This window comes from Onychostruthus taczanowskii, unplaced genomic scaffold (genome assembly GCF_017590055.1).
Source record: "Onychostruthus taczanowskii isolate IOZ18803 unplaced genomic scaffold, ASM1759005v1 scaffold159, whole genome shotgun sequence".
NCBI lineage: Eukaryota > Metazoa > Chordata > Aves > Passeriformes > Passeridae > Onychostruthus > Onychostruthus taczanowskii.
The window spans coordinates 609,692-627,024 of NW_024498784.1; the positions used below are offsets into that span (position 1 = coordinate 609,692).

Consider the following 17,333-nt stretch of genomic DNA (forward strand, 5'->3'; position numbering starts at 1 on the left):
AATGGTTTTGGTCCCCCCTCCCCCCAGTCAGAACTGGGCACTTGTGGTGCTTTCTGGTGAATTGCAAATGTTGGTGGACAGGTTGATGGCTTCAGCAGGACAGGAGTATTGCATTATGCTTTACCATTGCCATCTTGCATTCCTTGTATTTTTATGCTCTGGGTGTGCCAGAGAGAGAGGATGGATAATGGCAGAGGAAATGATCTTAAATCAAGACTGGCAAGCCTCAGATGGTTTGTAATTTCCAAAAGTGTGTGACTAGGTGTATTACCAAATTCTCAAATATTTGTATGTTGGTCCAATATACATGTAGACATTTTTTAATGTTAAAAGCACTAAGTCTTTGAATTGGTGTGGTTAGTTATAAGAGCAGTCTCTGAAAATTTAGCTTGCATGGTTTGAAATGTACTTGGATTTTTTTTATGATTTTTTTTTCAGGAGAAGTCTCCTGTTACTTGGCTCTATTTTCTTTTTATTTGTTGGCGTGGGGGTCTTATGAACAAGAGGGGTGGTCATAGTAATTTAAGAGTCAGCCAGATAAAGCAAATGTTTTGAGCTTTTTCCTTTCATATTGTAAAAACAATTATCTTGCTCCAGCAAGACATATTAACTGAGATCTAAGAAATAAATGAACTCTTCCATTTGAAGTGGTTAGCTTAACTCTGGAGTTTAGAACTACAAGTCACACAGGATAATATTGGAGCTGAATTGAGAAAATGATAGCATAATTCTAGTTAAATACTTTTAGATCTTTGCCAAAGAACCCCTCTGAACTATTCAACAGCAGACCTGAGACCTGAGTCTTCCTGTAGCAAATAGTGCAGAGCCTTTCCAAAAAATCTGAAACCTCCTGAGTGTGGCGAGGCTTGTGAGAGGGCGATTGAGCAAACAGGGCTGAGGCTGCTGAGAGCTGTGAAACCAGCCCAGAGTGTTATGAAGTGGTTTAATACTTGAGGTGTCTTTCTTTGGCAGTTTAGCACTGTTACCCAGAAGGTAATTATTCTAGGAATCCAATCTTTACAAAATCCTCAGGCTGGCTGCATGGAGGTAGAGTCTGCTTGATTGCATTTCTTAATACTCCAAAACCTGAAAGTTCTCATTATTTCATGATTTGGTAACCCAAAATTGACAGCACTCTTAAGGGCAGTGGTGCAGGATCACACACATTTGTTCCTTGGTTGTGAGGAGCTGGAGGCATATGGGTGCTCAGAGGTGGAAGGTGTCAAGGCTTGGAAACACCGAGGGGGGCTCTGGGGCAGTGGCGTGGGTCTCACTGCAGCAGTGGTGTGGGAACAGGACCAGCCAGGCCTCTCTGGTGTTTGGCTGGCCCTGCAGTATGTGAGGGGGTCAGGGAGGCTCCGTGCTGACGTGGAGACAGCAGAGCTCCTGCCTCAGTGCTGTGGGTGTGAGCTGCTTGGCCGGCGTGCCGATGGTAAAGGCAGTCCAGTCTCACGCTTCAGAAGGTGAGGTGTTTCTGCAAGTTGAAGAATACTCCATTTCTGCACAGATAAGTCTTTAGTAAGCTGGTTGGTATAGCTTTTTGGTGGTGTGTGAGTTTTTGGTTTTTTTTTTTTTTTTTTAATGGGAAAAAAATTCAGATATTACCTTCCTCTTCCACTTTAAATATTTTAATGATGTGAAGAATCCTTGTTGTGATCTGCCTTGCCAATGGAAGGATACATTGAAGAAGCAGTGAGGAGGAAGTTGGTAGTTTGATCCTTAGCACAGGAGTAATGTAACAGGCAATTGCCAGTCCTATAACTTGTCCTTGTTTCTGAAACCAGGCAGTAAATGAAAGAATCAGTGGAAACTGCATTACTTAATTGGACTGCAGTTTTAATGGCATCCTCTCCAGCGCATCAATAGTGAAAGCTATTAATGATAACTACCTGGTATTAATAACTATTAATGATAAATAACTGATAACTACCACTGTACCAACTAAGACAATTTGGACTTTTTCAGCCCAAGCTGAATTTTTCTCTATCACACCAGCTACTTACCTTAAACTTGTCTGAAAGATGTGCCATGCAATATCCCTGGGGAGCAACCCAGTGCAGTCTGCAGTGAGAACTCTCACTGACTTCAGCAGAACCATGCTTTTACCTCCCCAGTGTGTCAGATGTTGTGAGAAATGTGCTGTCCCTGCAAAGTGCTTTTTCTGCCTGTCTGCTGGCAGTTTCCATCTAAATTTAATTTTAGAACCAATATAATGGCTTGTTCTATGTTTACTGTCTGTTTCATACACCTTCCCAGTCATGGACAATTAGTTATTTGTGGAGGGGCTGTAATGTTACCTTTCAAACAACCAAGACTAAACTGGACAGGTGGAAAATACTGTGGGAAAAGGGAGATGTGGGTTATTGGATTAACCTGCAGGAAGGACTGAGGAACAGGGAATGGGGCCATGGAATTGGTGTTACAGAGACAATGGCTAATGGGGAGGAGGAAGAGGAGTGGCAGCTCCAGGGAGAGCCCAGTGCCTTTGCACAGTGCTGAGGCAACACCAGGGGCAGGGCCTTGGCATGAGCGTGGCAGCAAAGGCAAAGCCTGCCATCCTCAGCCTGCAGTTGCCTTCCATCACTGCAGCAAACTGGCTCTGGAATATGGATGAGGTTATTTTATGATTACATACAGATCCACCAGTGATGACACGAGCCCCTTGATGAGACGATCTTGTGACAAGATACCCTGTAAAGCAATTAACTTCTCAGCAGATGTGGTTTTGGAATGGGGGAAGAAGCTGTTTACTAGAAAGGTTTCTTGTGGCTGGCTGAATTTTAAATTTAGCTTTTGTAGCAGTGCAGAAAGAGTTGAAATCAAAAGCCTCGTTCTTTTCACAATTGCACCTATCTTATTGTACTAGATAAATCAACTTTGGGGTTGAGAGGAGCCTGAGACAAAGGGAAAACAAAAGGAAAGACAAAGACTGCATATATTTTGTGAACAGGGGTTGTTCCTAAGCTGTAAAAGCTTATCATGCCTTAGGTTCTGTAACTGCCAGAGTGAAGATCTGTGTGCTGCAGGTCTTGGGCCAGGGACCAGCACATCCCTCTGTGGCAGATGGAATAGAAGCAGAGTTTCAGAACTGCCAGTTCTTACTAAATAAATGCCTTGCAACAAACTCCAAAAGCAATCTTAGATTTTTTTTTTTAAAGTCATGACAAAATAGGGATGGCATTAGCCATTTCATCATGGTTTTACCTCTTTGTTCCAATAGCATTTTATTTTGGGGTTCATTTTGCTGCAAGACCTCATTTGTGCACATTTTGATGCATATTCTCCCTCTTTTCTGATTGTAAGATAGGCTTAATTGGCTACTACTTGTTGCATAGATATTCTAATACAGTTTTTTTAATCTCAGATGTATCTTGCTCTAAGGATTTCCTGTTTAATTTGTGGGAGAGGAGCTTTTCTTCTTGAAAGAACTCATTGAATTAATTTCTTCCTCTTATTTATAGAATCTGCTTTTAATTGCTCAGACTTGGTTTGATGATATTTTGCATCTGGGATGTACTCTGAACATTTGGTTCATCTGAGATGGGCTTTTGGTATGATACTTGGTGTGACAACAAATGAGTGGGCTGTGCTTTTAGCTTTCTTGTTAACAGTTTGCTTTATTCAGTGTTCTGGTTTAGAACCTGAGCTTCAAAGCTTGCTGAGGTTAAAGGGTGTCTTTCAGGGACCCTGTGAGTTTTAGTATTGTCCATTTATAAGTGTGTTTGTCCCCTGACTATAGTGGATATGTGTATGCATCATAAAAACCCTACTGCTTTGTGGTTTGTGCTCTGGTAGCCAGATAGTGATAGTTGCTCATAAGTGATAAAGAGATGCTAAAATGCCTTTGGAGAGTCAGATCTTTGTTTGAAAAGTGGCATTTGATCTATGTAGCTCTCAGCTCTGTATGGAGATATTTAAAGTCCTGAATTCACATTAATCCATAGAAGTGGAGCACATTGATTTTTGTAAGAAAAGTCTGTACATGTAGATGACATTCACCTCAGCACTTCAGAGAAAGAATTCTTTTGACCTAGACACCACCTGAAGTTCTGCTGAATATGGCAAAAATTACCATGCTCACCAAGACCTGTGACAAGTATTCTTGTGTGCTCCTGCTACCTGTAGATTATGTACAAGTTTTAGGGGCAATGCCAGGGCCAGGAGCCACATGCTATTGAGCTCAGCTTTACCTAAAAGAAAAAAGGTTGCTGTGTGGTTTATTGCTGTTAGGCAGCTGAGCACCACACAGCTGCTGCCTCTGCAGTGGGAAGGGGAAGAGATTCAGAAGGATGCAAGTGCAGGTGGGGAAAGGTGTGTTGAAATAAAGATGGTTTAACAGGTAAAGTAAAGGAAAATAAAGAATTAATTCAGATCTCCTATCAGCTGGCAGGTGTTTAGCTGTTTTCCTGGAAGAAGCAGGGCTGTCTCACGTCATGGTTACTGGGGAAGACAAATGCCGTAATCCCAAACATCCCCATCCCCTTTCTGTTTTCCCCCAGAAAACAGAAAGTAGCTAAGTGTGATGTGATGTAGCATGGGTTATCCCTTGGGTCAGCTTGGCTCTGCTGTCCTGGCTGTGTCCCCTCCCAGGCTCTCGTGTGCCTCCAGCCCCTGGCTGGTGGGGCAGTGTGAGGAGCAGAAGAGGCACGGTGCAAACGCTGCTGACCATCAGCTAAAACACAGGTGTGATACCCACGCTTTTTGGTCACAAATCCAGCACGTGGCATCACACCAGCTGCTTTGAAGAAAATGAGCTCCATCCTAGCCAAAAGCAGCAGTTGCCTGAGCTGAGAAATGTGATAACTATTTGGGTATCAAACAAGCTGTCTTGACACTAAAAGCCCTGCTCTGGATCCATCATATGTAAGATACAGTTGACTTCATAGTTTGGCATGTTTTTTTTTTTTCCTGTATAACTCTTGACAGTCCTAAGCAAATGGCCAAATTTCTATTTCTGCTTAGAGTCTGACTCAGCCTGTTTTCTGGGCTTTTCACACTTTCAGAAGTGCTGTTTTTGTTATATGAAGATGGGTAAACATTACAGCCTTGTAGACAGGCTGTTAGGGCTTAGGCACTCTTTACACTGGTGTTATCAGGGACCATTTGTATCTGTTTTGTCATTTGCAGGTAAAGTTCATACTAATGACTTTGTTTGTAAAGGTGTTGGAATCTACCTCAAGTAGATTTTCTCCAGATGAAAGTTGCCATAGGGGCAACTCTAACAGATGCATTTCTTCCCTTCCTGGGGCCACTGCTGTGTCATATAACGGGTCCAGTCCTCTACTTTGGATTGATAAGAATTGTTTTACTTTGGTGCTTAAGAAATTCTGATAAAATTAATGGATAAGTTTGTAGGAAACTGAGGAGTGTAATATGTTTTGTAACAAAAGCCTCACACAGGCAGATGATCTCTGTGAATTCATCCTTACACAATTGATGTGTGGAGAGTAAACCCCCAAAACCCGACAGTGAAAATGTGCTCTTGTGACCATCTTCACTTGCATTAGTGTAGTTTTCTCCTGTTTGTTAGTTACTTTGAATTTCTCTTGAATGAAAACAAGAGATTTTTAAAATAGAATTATATGTAGATGGATTTTTATTTTTTAATTTAGATTTGTATTTGGAGTAATTAAAGTGAAAAATAGAGTGCATTAACTTTGTCTCTGTGATTATACAGGAAAATCAATTAAATCATTTGAGTGACAGACCTTGAAGAGAATGTAAACTGAGCATGCACTCTTGAGTCTTTTACCTGACATATGCTATCACTGGACACCTATTTTTTTTTTCTCCCAAAGCTGAAAAATAACTTGGTTAAATGGTTGGCAGTTATTATTGTATATTCAAAATTTAATAAGAAAAGGCTTTCCTCATACCACAAGATTTTAATCTAAATTGCTTTCCTCTTTTAAATGATTGTGAACTCCTGTACTATGGCAGAGGAGATAGCACCAAAAAAAAAAAAAAATCAAAATTTCCCTCAGGAAGTTTATTTTTCTGAAACAAAACACTGGAAGCTGAATGAATAATTCAGTTGAAGTTGCTCCAGAACTGAATGCATCTCAAGTAATGCATCTTGTCTGTAAACACTATCAAGAAAATCCAATCACATTGGTATTGACACATTTTCATTGGGATTTTCATATAGAAAATGGGTTGAAAGAGAAATATGTAAAGATATCTTAGTGTTTATTTTTAAAATAAATTCTTAATCTCTTTGGAAGTCTAGATATAAAGACAAATGCCAATACTGTATCTTAAAGCTAGGAACTGATATAAGCAATCAATTTATCTATGCGGGTGGGTTCAGAGAACATGTTGGACAAACTTTTTGAAGTTGCTGGTTATTTTTATACAGTGGGCTGTGTTAGGAGGCCTCATTTGCTATTTCAGAGGCATACTGTGTTTTTGTAGGCTCAGCTGGAGATGACAGCAAGGGTCAAAGGTGGTCCACACCTCTGCATATTCGATTAGGGAAAAGATTGATGCAAAACACAGGGAACTTCCTTCTCTGACTTTGTTTACAGAAGTTGAGAGTGCTGTTCCAAAGACTGCCGTGAACAAAGCTTTTCTATACCCTTCAGTATATGTAAAGGATCTGAAGATCCAGATGGATGTATACAGGGTAACGAATGGTTGCAGGAGAGTGTAATTTTTGAGCATCAGGCTTTGAATTGCAAAAATCTGTTTTGATGATTCACCCTGATGTCAGGAAGGGCCCCTGTGCAGCTGTTGGAAGGGCCTTTAGAGAGTGAATAATTTACTGTAAGATGAATCACACCCTAGAAACACTTATGTCTCTTCATTAAATGAGTCTAGAGAACTAGCTCCACTGTAGGTATGAACTTTTGAGACATTCAAAATTGGGTGTGATGAATTCAACACCTGTTCTCTGCATGGAAATTTAGAGCTTCCCTCTGAGGAGGGATCACAAACAAAGGAACCCCTGGGCTTTTATACCCTTACAGTCTAAATCTCTTTTTAAAGCCTGTATAAGGCAGTTTAGGGCTGTGTGTGTTCACAAATTTCAGAGAATGTTCCGAGTTGGAAGAGACCCACAAGGACCAGAGTCCAGCTCTTAAAAGAATGGCCTGTGTGAGGATCAAGCCCTCAACTTTGGTGTTGTTTAACACCATGCTTTAATCAACTCAGCTAATCTCAGGGTTTTCATATCCAGCCTGCTAATAGATGAAGGAATGTTCCTGTTTTAGTAACCTACTTGTATTTTAGACACAGAAGAATTTGAAAATGTCATGATTTGCTGATGTGCTGCTTTGTAGTGACTGTTGAGTTGCAGTCTATTTTATGGTTCAAAATTTTAGGCAGTGGCCTAAAATCAGCCCATGTTGGCTGATGTATCCTAATGAGAGCAGACATTTAGTTTATTTTCAAAGTTTATTTTCATGTTCTGCTAAATATTTCAGCAGTTTCAAAAATGCATCTGACATGGCAAATGCTGTATGTATGACGTAGAGCTGCATCTCCACAAAAGTGGAAATAAAGTGTTAACCTCTGCTTATAAAAGTTGAGCATAAGAAATCATCTTCACTGTGAGAGACAAATCCATGTCATGTTTTTTCCAGAGGGAGTGTGACCCAGTGTGAGAGGCAGTTAAGCCTCAGTCATGCCCAGTCTAAAGGCTTAGATCATGGGCAGAGACACCGTCTTTGTGATGCTGGTTAGTCTGTCTATGTTTCAGTCTACACATGTATAGAATGAGGGTATTTTCCTGTTCTACCATTCTATCTTAGATATATACCATTATAACATTGTATATTTACACATACAAAAATGCTAAAAATAATTTATATTGAGTACATAGAAGGGAGCTGTATCCTTGTCCAACAGAGCTTGATTTATAGAGAAGTTCTTCCTTTATGCAGAGCAAGATGTGTGTGTGTGTGTATTAGGATGCAAATATTTTAGGTATGTCTCCTTTCAGGAATCCACTGATTATTTTATAGATTCTCTATTTTCTGCATATTGTCTTCATTATGGCAGAGATGCCTGTTTGAAAGTGTCCTTGGGAGAGGTGATTCTGATGATTGCACAGGAATACTTAATAAATCAAAGCATGCAGATAGGGTAGAGATATAGATACAAAGCACAAGAATATAATGGGTATTTGGTGATTAACAGGTGCATTTTTACTGTATTTGGCTAAATGGATCCATGGTTAGTGAATGTATATGTAGTTTAACTTCTTTGAAATATGTTGGCATGAAGTAGGGGCAAATCAAGCTTTCTCTTGGAAAGTGAATGCAGCAATCATAAATCTGGAAGCCCGAAGTATGTAGTAGAGCTTCCATTAACCTGGAGACCTGGGTCTCCTCATGTTGGAGGGGCTGTTCAATCTGCAGTAGCTTTAGTGACCACAGTTCCCCTGAGTCTTCTTTCTGAGCATTCCTTTTCTTGTGGAGTGTATTGTGCATTTCTCTGTGTTGGTATCAAAGCCAAATGTGCTGGAAACTGGTCTCCAAGGAGCTCTAGACCAGCACTTCATAAGCTGAAGTGTATAATTTAGCTATTCATATGCCAAATACAGAATATTGGTCACACGGGTATGAAGCCATAGAAGGTGGCACACCTCAGCCAGAAAGGCAAGTAAGGGAAAGTGAGTGATGTGGAAGCTTAATGTGGATAATTTGTTTGTTTGGGGTTTCTTTGGTTTGTTTTATTATTTTTAACTGCTGATGTGCTTTTACACCTTTTCATTTTCCAAGAGTATAGATGGGCTTACAGGAGTAGCAATATGTTGTGTGTATACTTGCCAGGCTTTTTTTTTTTCTGATAATATTTAACAGTATACAATAATAAAGGAAATTGACATAGTTTGTAAATCAGATGGTCTCAACCAAAACATCTTTTGGCATAAAAAGGTAATCGAGGACTGATCTGGATCTCATGCCCTCTCTTGACACCTAAGCCTGTTACTTCATTGGCAGATCTAAGAAAAACAAACCATCCTTGTCGACATATGTGGAATAAGGCACAAACTAACCTTAATGAACCCCTTGATTTAAGGTAAATGCCTGCTTCAGAAATGCAATTTGAATTAGAGTAGAACAGTAGAGGAATATGGGGAATCTTGAGCTTTTGTGTCTTAAGGATGGCCCTTCGTGAAGAGACTGGAAAGAAGGTGACTACAGCCCTGTCCACATAGGTTAAAAAAGTGTTAAATCATCAGAAAAGACAAGCCACATTAGCCTGTCTCTGATTTGTCTTCCTAACTTGCTATTGTTGAACTGTCATATAACAGTGTCAGGTTTTGATTTTTTTAAAATATGCAATTGCAGATAGGTATTGTGGAGTTCTTTTATCAACTTTAACTAGGCCAGGTGAATCAAAATCAAATACTCTTCAATAAGTAGTGTTTTTGAACCTGGTCAGCACCAGGATTTTATATAGTAGGAGAAATGAGGTTCTTTATTGGATATCGATTAGCCTTTTCAGGACATGAGGAATTTTCCAGTGAGGGCATTATTAACCAAAACAATGTATAAAGCTATGCTATATATATACAAAGATAAATTCCTAATAAGATAGAGCAGTTCAGTGCACATGCTCTCAAGGAGTTCATGCTCAAGGACAATGTCAATTCTTTGTTTCTCGTTCAGTATTTTGCTGCAGTTTTGCATTTGTGTAGTTCAATTTTGCATGAGGTATGACAGAAAACCTCTACTTATACTTTAAATTATTGATAGAGACAGTGCATGCAAAAATCCTCTAATTCTCAAAACCTGCTTTAAAAGAATATTAGCTTGTTCTGCTATTTGGACAGGTAAAACAGCTCAGCATGGTAATTTTATAGATAGACCTAATTAAATAGTAGAGATAGAAATTTCCTAGTGCTCCGAATGCATCATGAACATGAAATGTGATAAGTTAGGGCTGATGATAATTATAATAAACTTCAGCAATGAAATTATGAATATTACAAGAAGTCTTCTGACTCCTGTACTCACATTCTTAAGCTGTAATTTTCATACAACTATTTTTTGTTCTTAGGTTTGAGATTTTTCTTGTTGTTTCTTAGAAAAGAAGTAGTGCTAGACTTTGGTTTTGTTATATATTGCTTCTATTTCATATTGACAAATGGTTTACTCCTTTTTTTGATAAGCAGAAGTGGGTGGGATATAGGACTCTGTACTTTGACATAACTTTATAGATCTTTCTAGAAGTTCTTTAATACTAGGATGCTATTCTGGGTCTCTGCAAATAAATGAATTTTCCAATTGTGTGACTCGGTGGATTTGACACTGGCTGGACACCAGGTGCCCAGCAAAGCCACTCCACTTCCTCAACTGGACAAGGGAGAAAAGAAGATAATGAAAGGCTTGAGGGTTTAGATACAGGCAGGGAGAGATCACTCACCTGTCACAGCTGAGGGTAAAACAGACTACTTGGGGAAATTAGTTTAATTGGTTAAGTTAGATCAGAGTAAGGTAATGAGAAGTAAAACCAATTACCTTCCACCCAACCTTTTTTACTTCCTGTGCTTATTTCACTCCTGATGTTCCTCTGCCTTGTCCCCAGAGATGGCACAGGGGGGGATGGGGAATGGACCTCCAGGGGAGCACCTGCTTCCCTGTGGAATCTCTGTGCTGGAGCATCTTCTCCCCCTCCTTCTGTGCTGAACTGGGTGTATGCAGAGCTCCTCCTCTCATGTGTTCTCAATCCTCTCCCTAGATTGAATTGCTGTTGGTCAGTAACTTTTCCCCCTTCTCAAAGGGTTATTCCAAAGGTGCTGCCACCATCAGTGAGGGACTCTGCCTTGGCCAGTGCCGGATCCATCCTGGAGCCAGCTGGCACTGGCTCTGCTGGACATGGGGGATGTTTCTAGCAGCTTCTCGCAGAAGCCACCCTTGTAGTCCTCTGCTGCCTAACCCTTGCAATACAAACCCAATACCCGTGGCAACTTGCAACATCAGAAATCACTGATTACACTTAGTGAGCCTCTGGCAGAAACCGTAGAGTGTAATTGGGAAGACAAGTTCAGTTGATCGACTTCTGTTTTTGTTTGGTGTTTGTTTTAAAGCCATAGCTTTAAAGAAAGAAAACCAATTTGACTACAGATAATTTAACCTCTTTATGCTAGGGGTCTTGGCAGACTCAGAGTCTCTTCTCTTGGCTGTCACACTGCTGTGATTACATAGCAATGCATACTCCCTGTAAACTGGACAGCAATAGAAATATATTTCATCATCTCCTCCATAATTCTTATTAAGCATGCTATGTTTGTTATGAAGCAGGAAGTTCATGGCTCCCTCTGATATGACACAGCAATATGAGAACCCAGGGTCAGTAACTCTGGCCTTGAATTTTTCATGTTCTGAGATGATGATATCATTGTAGTGGTCTGTGTTCCTGGAAAAGTTGTTATGGAAACTTCATTACAGCTTTTCTAAAAATAAACAAACAAAACCCCAAGCAAAACCTTTTTAGAACTCTAAATACTTTGTTAATTTAAAAATTGTGTTACAGCCATTTTTTCGTGAGTTAATTTTAGAAATTTGGTATGCAAATTTCTGCAGTCATGTGCAAGTTTATGCAGTATATAAAGGTTGCTTATGGACCTCCTATTACTTGCTGTCACTGTTAGATACCAGGCATACATAAAGAGGTCCCATTCTGTGCCAGACCTGTGCTAGTGACAGGCACAAGGTGGATGTGCAGCAGGGGCACCACACATGAGCACCCAGCCAGAGGAAATCCGGTAACAAGGAGAGAAAGATCCATGTGCAAGGATGAATGGCATAGATGTAGAGGGAAAGAAAAAAAAGGGAGTGGAGTGCCATAAAGTTCTTTTGTGAATTCTGTTCAAAATTCTAACCAGTCTGAAAGCCTCAAGGGGTTGTTGGATTTGGTTGGATCCTGTGTGTGATTGGACTTTTTCTCTTGGGTAGATTTCGAAAGACATCCCTAGACTAAGATGATCCTATTTTATTTTTTTTCTCTACTGTGGTGGATTCTGGTGCTGTTATTTCTTTAGTCTAAGTGATGCACAGCTGCACAAGGAGAGTTTCAATCTTATGGAGTCTTCATATATTTGTGATTTTAATTTTTTCTAATTTTAAAGTTGTAATATACTTTCTTCACCACAATCAGTGATAAATACTGTGTTTAATGAATTTTTTTAGGGGTTTTATTTTTGGTTCTTTTTTCCGTCTTTTATCGTTACCTGATTTTGTCAAGGAAGTTTTCAAAGGAAAGAGAAAATTCAAGTAAATGCAATGTCTTCCCTCTACAGGATTTATGAACGTGTCATTGATCCCCCAGAAACAAATTTGACACCTGAAAGCAATTTATGGCTTGGACAGAGAAACAGGAAACATGGTTTCTTTAAGGTAAGCAGATACGAAATGTCACGTGAGGAAGGAACTTAATAGTAGTCAACAAGGTACTTCCAGTCAGTTGTGTTAGACTCTTGAAACATGATGTGCATGAAATTTGGTAGCAACTGTGGACAGTTTGTAAACAGCTTGTTTGCAAGGTAGAAGTTTCTGGTATTTATTCCAGTTTTGGATAACAAGGCACAGTATGAGTGTTTATCTGTGAAAGGGGTCCATAGAGCAGCAAGAGGCCAATCTGCCTTTCCTCAATCTGGGCAAGGATTTGTTGCCAAGGTGATTTACCACCCACTCGGTTTCTATGTGAAGCTGTCAGTTCCTAAGACAATTTTACAATTTGCCTCTTTTCTGAGGATGTCCCCAGATTTCCAACAAGCAAGGACAATTACACTGAGCTTATTTCAGCATAAGAGCTAGCAATTTTAATTGTAAAACAGAGGTAAAAGCCAACTTTTGGCTTAAATGATAGTCTGAGGTTTGCTCTGAACCTACAGTGCATTTCATCCTCCAGCAACTGAGCTGTCACTGTGAAGTGAAATTGATAGTATTATTTTATTCTACAGCTGTTGGTTTTTTACCTCAGCTGCTTCTCACTATTCCACAGATGGTAAACATATGTTTATAGCTACATAGGAAAAGGAAGAAGTTATATTGGAGTTGCCCATCTTAAATTCTTATTTTATGCAGGCAGTCAGAGCCCCAGAACTCTGGGATATTATATGTTTGTAAATTAATATTTCTGCATGTTAACACTTTGGAAACAGCAGGGTAGATAATGATATGCTAATGAGCTGACCATTTTTATTGATCATAATGAAAGCCGACAAGTGCCTTACTTTGCTTTATGTGTGCTTGAATATTTTACTAACTTTCTTCAGGGCAGAAATATAATTGGTTGTGTTTTTTTTTTTTTTTTCATCCTGCTTGAGAGTTCCAGAAGTCTTACTTTTTTTACACTTCTCATTGCGAAAACTTGGGATTTTGCCAGTTTGTAAAGAGTACACATCTCTTTCCGTGTATTTATATGCTCAGCAGGATTTCCCTTTCTTTTTCAGAGCAATTTGTTTCACTGTTTTAGCATATAAAAAAATAGATATATTTTCCTTAATGTAAACAGAGATCTGCAGGGAAATAAGAGCATTAAAAAAGAATTAGCATTTTTGTATGTGTGTTGGAGTCATGAAAATGTAAGAAAAAGCAAGCTTGTTGCGTGAATATTTTTTTTGTACCTATTGATATTGATACTGTTCATTTTCTTACCTCACCGCTCTTTCCAGTAAATTGTGCCTACCTACAGCTGTGATCTTCACCTTTTGTGCCTCCTGTTCTCAGCTCCATCCTGGCGCAGCAGGGTGGGTTAGAGGAAGGGGGATGGAGGGAGAACAGCCTGGGGTTTGGGAGAATCTCGGTGGGGATACTGGACTGGGGAGTACCATTCCTAAACCAGGACAGCTAATTGGTGGCTAATGTGTGGCAGGAAAGGTGGAAATAACAGGATTCAGAGCTGGTGGATAACTTATTTCCTTTAAGCATCCGTGGTATTGTGTGTGGAGCACTGGCCACAATGTTGCCTGGCTTGTTCACGGGGATGTGGTGCCTAACTCTGTGTCTGTTCCCTAGTGTGCCTCCCTTCTTCAGTGGGGGAGAGGGATCAGGATTACTTTGTTGCTGATCTCTGTGATAGCTGCTTATGACTTGATAACATCAAGGGCAATGGTGGTTATTTTGTTCGTGTGTTGAGTGTTGTTCTCCCACCCTTACCTCCGGTTCTTCTGTGAGGAGTCCATTAATAATCATATCTAGTCTGTGGGGTAGAGGGGGGCCATGGGATGGTTTTCCACAGTTTTCACCCCCTCTTTTCCTCCTTCAGACCTGTTAAAACAGCTTTTGAGGATTTTTAATTTCATTTGGATGTTAAGGAAAGCATGTTCTTGTTGCTATATCTGCTGTGTTTTCTCAGTATGGTCTACAGTACCATGTTTAGAGTCGGGAGGGAGATTTCTAGGAGTGCCATTTAGAGATCTGCCCTGAAGGAAATAATCATGAGTGTCATGGAGCGTGGGAGAAATTGGGCTAGTGTTTGGAGAAATTCTCTGCTCCAGAGTTTTGGGAGTTCACCCCTGAACAACTACAGGAGTCTGATAAAGTGACAGTACTTGCAAGAAGAGTGCTGGTGGGGACTCCAGAGTGGAGCAACTCAAGCAAAGGCAAACCCTCCATAGAATTGTTTTTGCTCAAGGACCTGGGTCCACTTGGTGGGTAATGCAGAGAGACAGGGAAACACAATGTGTACCACAAGGGGGTCTGATTTTTGGGTAAGAACAGTTTGTACTGTTGAACTGCATATATAACATTGGCTGCTGCATGACGCTGTCACTGTATGACCTAGCTGCCATGGGCAGGGCGTACGGACTGCTCCACATACTCCAATCTGAGCTCCAGGGGCAGCAGCCAGCCAGCAGCACAGCAGCCCCCCTGTCCTGGGAGACATCTATGGTGGGGAGAAGCCACAGTCATGGACCAAATGAACTCAACAGACATCTTGGAGGAGTGGCCATTGACTTTGGAAATGATACCTATGATTGTGTATATTTATGTATCTATGTAGTTGGAAGGTGCAGGATCTGGGTGGGACATAAGTGGTATAGAATAAGGGGGTATAGAATATTAAGACTGTTGTGATTTATGAATGGCTCTCCTTAGTTCAGTACCCCCCCACCAAAACTCTCTCAAATCACACCTTGCTCTCTCTCACTCCTACTTTCCTTTCCCCTTCCCACTGTGGTGGAATGGAGTTCAGAATTAGAGGCACAAAAGGTGAAGAAGATGGATGTAGATAAGAACAACTTACTGGAAAGAGCAATGAGATAAAAAAATGAGCAGTAACAGCAACAATATTATTAACAAAAGATACGGGAGAATAAATTATTTACACATTCCTGATAATAGATGGTACTGGATGGCGCCCTCCTCCACATTTTCTTGGCCATGAGGAACTTTCCTCCATGGAAGAGAGTCCCTTCCCCTGCCTCCTGCAGTGGTCTGAGTGCTGTAGAATAATTCCCATGTCCCAGGCATGCTCTCTCCTGGCTACTGCAAAAATTAACCCTGTGCTGGACAGAGCCAGGACAGCCACACAAACTCAGGGTTTGTTTCAGGGCTAAGGGCTGATGATAACCATTATCATCAGGTTAAGAAGATTAAGAAAATGCAACTGAAGGGAGAAAAACATTGATGCCAGATATCTATGGAACACTCTCTAGCATGGATCTGATTGCTGTCAAGATCAGAATTAACTGCAAAATTTGTTTTATTGCTGAGGAGAACCCTTCTCCCTAAGAGTCCCTCCAAAGAGCTAGTGCAAAAATAAGCTTATTAATGCCTTGGTCAGAAGGTGATTCATGTTGCAAGACAGTAGTTTTGATAACTACTAGAGCAGGCTCTATTGATCCTGCTTGTGTCTGGGGATTGTATATTAGGTGCTTGAGAAGCATATTGGTGTTTTTATTGCACAGTATCATGTATATAATTTATATAGCCATATGACTGTAATAGTTTTGGACTCAGAGTTGTACGGACTAAGGTGAAACTTGGTGTGGTGCTGTGGGCAGGTGTTCAGGTGCCTGGCAAGGCTGCCCTGAGGGGAGCAGCATCGTGCTGATGGAGTGGGAATCTGGGCTGTTGGCATGGCTTTGTCAGGGCACAGGAGTTTCAGGCATGTCTGCTGGTGCCACCATGTAGAGCCTTTCCCAGCCCTGGCCAGTGCAACTTGCACAGCTGTGTGGATCATATTATCTCTGTGGGAGAAGTAGGTTTTAAAGAGGATGAAAGGCAATGGAGGAAATGAAAATGCAGAAGTGGGGAGCTCATGGAATGTATGAGCCTTTTCACAGAATGTGGGAGGACTGTTCTATGTAGTAAATATCTGAGAAGTGCAATTAACTGGGCTTTTTGCATTATGTCCTCATGGGATGGGCTTGATTTTTAGTGCTGCAGAACCTGAATTTCATCGTGTAGCTGGTAGTCTGCCTGCACCAGATGAAGGCTCTTCAAGCTAGCAAGTCCTGATGCTGAGCTGAAGCTTCGATTGTCATTAGTCAAGTGCCTTTATTGGTAACATAAAGGTTGTGTCTGCTTGGGAAGGGAAAAACTGGAAAGATTTTGACCACTGACATTGTACTTTTAAGGACAAATCCAAGCTCTTGGCAGTCTAGACTTAATGCTGAAGCAGGATTGACCAGGTTTTTTCATATTTGTTACATAATTATGGCTGTAATAAATGTTTGCCTACAATGAAGTCTTTCTATTAAAAAAATACATCTGCAAAATTTCTGCTCTTGGAAAGTTTACTTCTATGTTTGATCATAATAATTCATTTTCAGATGTTTTATAGACCTAGAAGTCATCAGTGTTAGTGAACTGAAGTTCATATTCATATGTTATTACATAGTAATATGCTTTCATGTAGCCAGAAATTAAGACACATAAAATAGTTGTGTTTCCTCTTCAGGCTATGTCTAAATGCAGATCTGTCCAAAAGACAATTGAGCAGTGTGACTCTGATGCAACAAACACATTTGAAGATGTACCTAAAGAAAAAAAAAAGGCAAAAAAAAATAAAGCTGAAGAAAAAAATCGCTTCTTTCTGGGTGGTGTCTCATTTCCTAGGCAATATGGTGTGGTGGAACTCTGTAATCTCATTTCCTCTTGGTTGAGCTTTTTACTGCAGAGGCTTAAGTGTTGAAGTATATTTTTATGCCTCACCTTCTAATTTCTCATTGATGACTGCTGACAGAAAGTATGTAAAATGGCTTTCAGGATGTTCCATTTCCAATGACAGTATTACTTATTACTTACGGTTTCATTATTCTCATCGGTGAAAAGGTTAATAAATGTATATACTTCTGCAAGCAAGACAGGGTGATCTGATTATCTCTGTTAATATTTTCAGTTAATATTCGATCATGAGACAGTAAGCAGGAA

General features: G+C 40.3%; 1 protein-coding gene across 1 annotated transcript in view; it reads left to right on the forward strand.

The window, feature by feature from the left end:
• LOC121333127 (protein kinase C-binding protein NELL1-like) overlaps window positions 1-17,333 on the forward strand; it is a 211,860-nt gene that overhangs the window by 45,213 nt on the left and 149,314 nt on the right. The window contains exon 5 of the mRNA XM_041399203.1: window positions 12,251-12,347. Within this exon, the coding sequence (XP_041255137.1) occupies window positions 12,251-12,347 (97 nt within the window). The remainder of the gene's footprint in view (window positions 1-12,250; window positions 12,348-17,333) is intronic.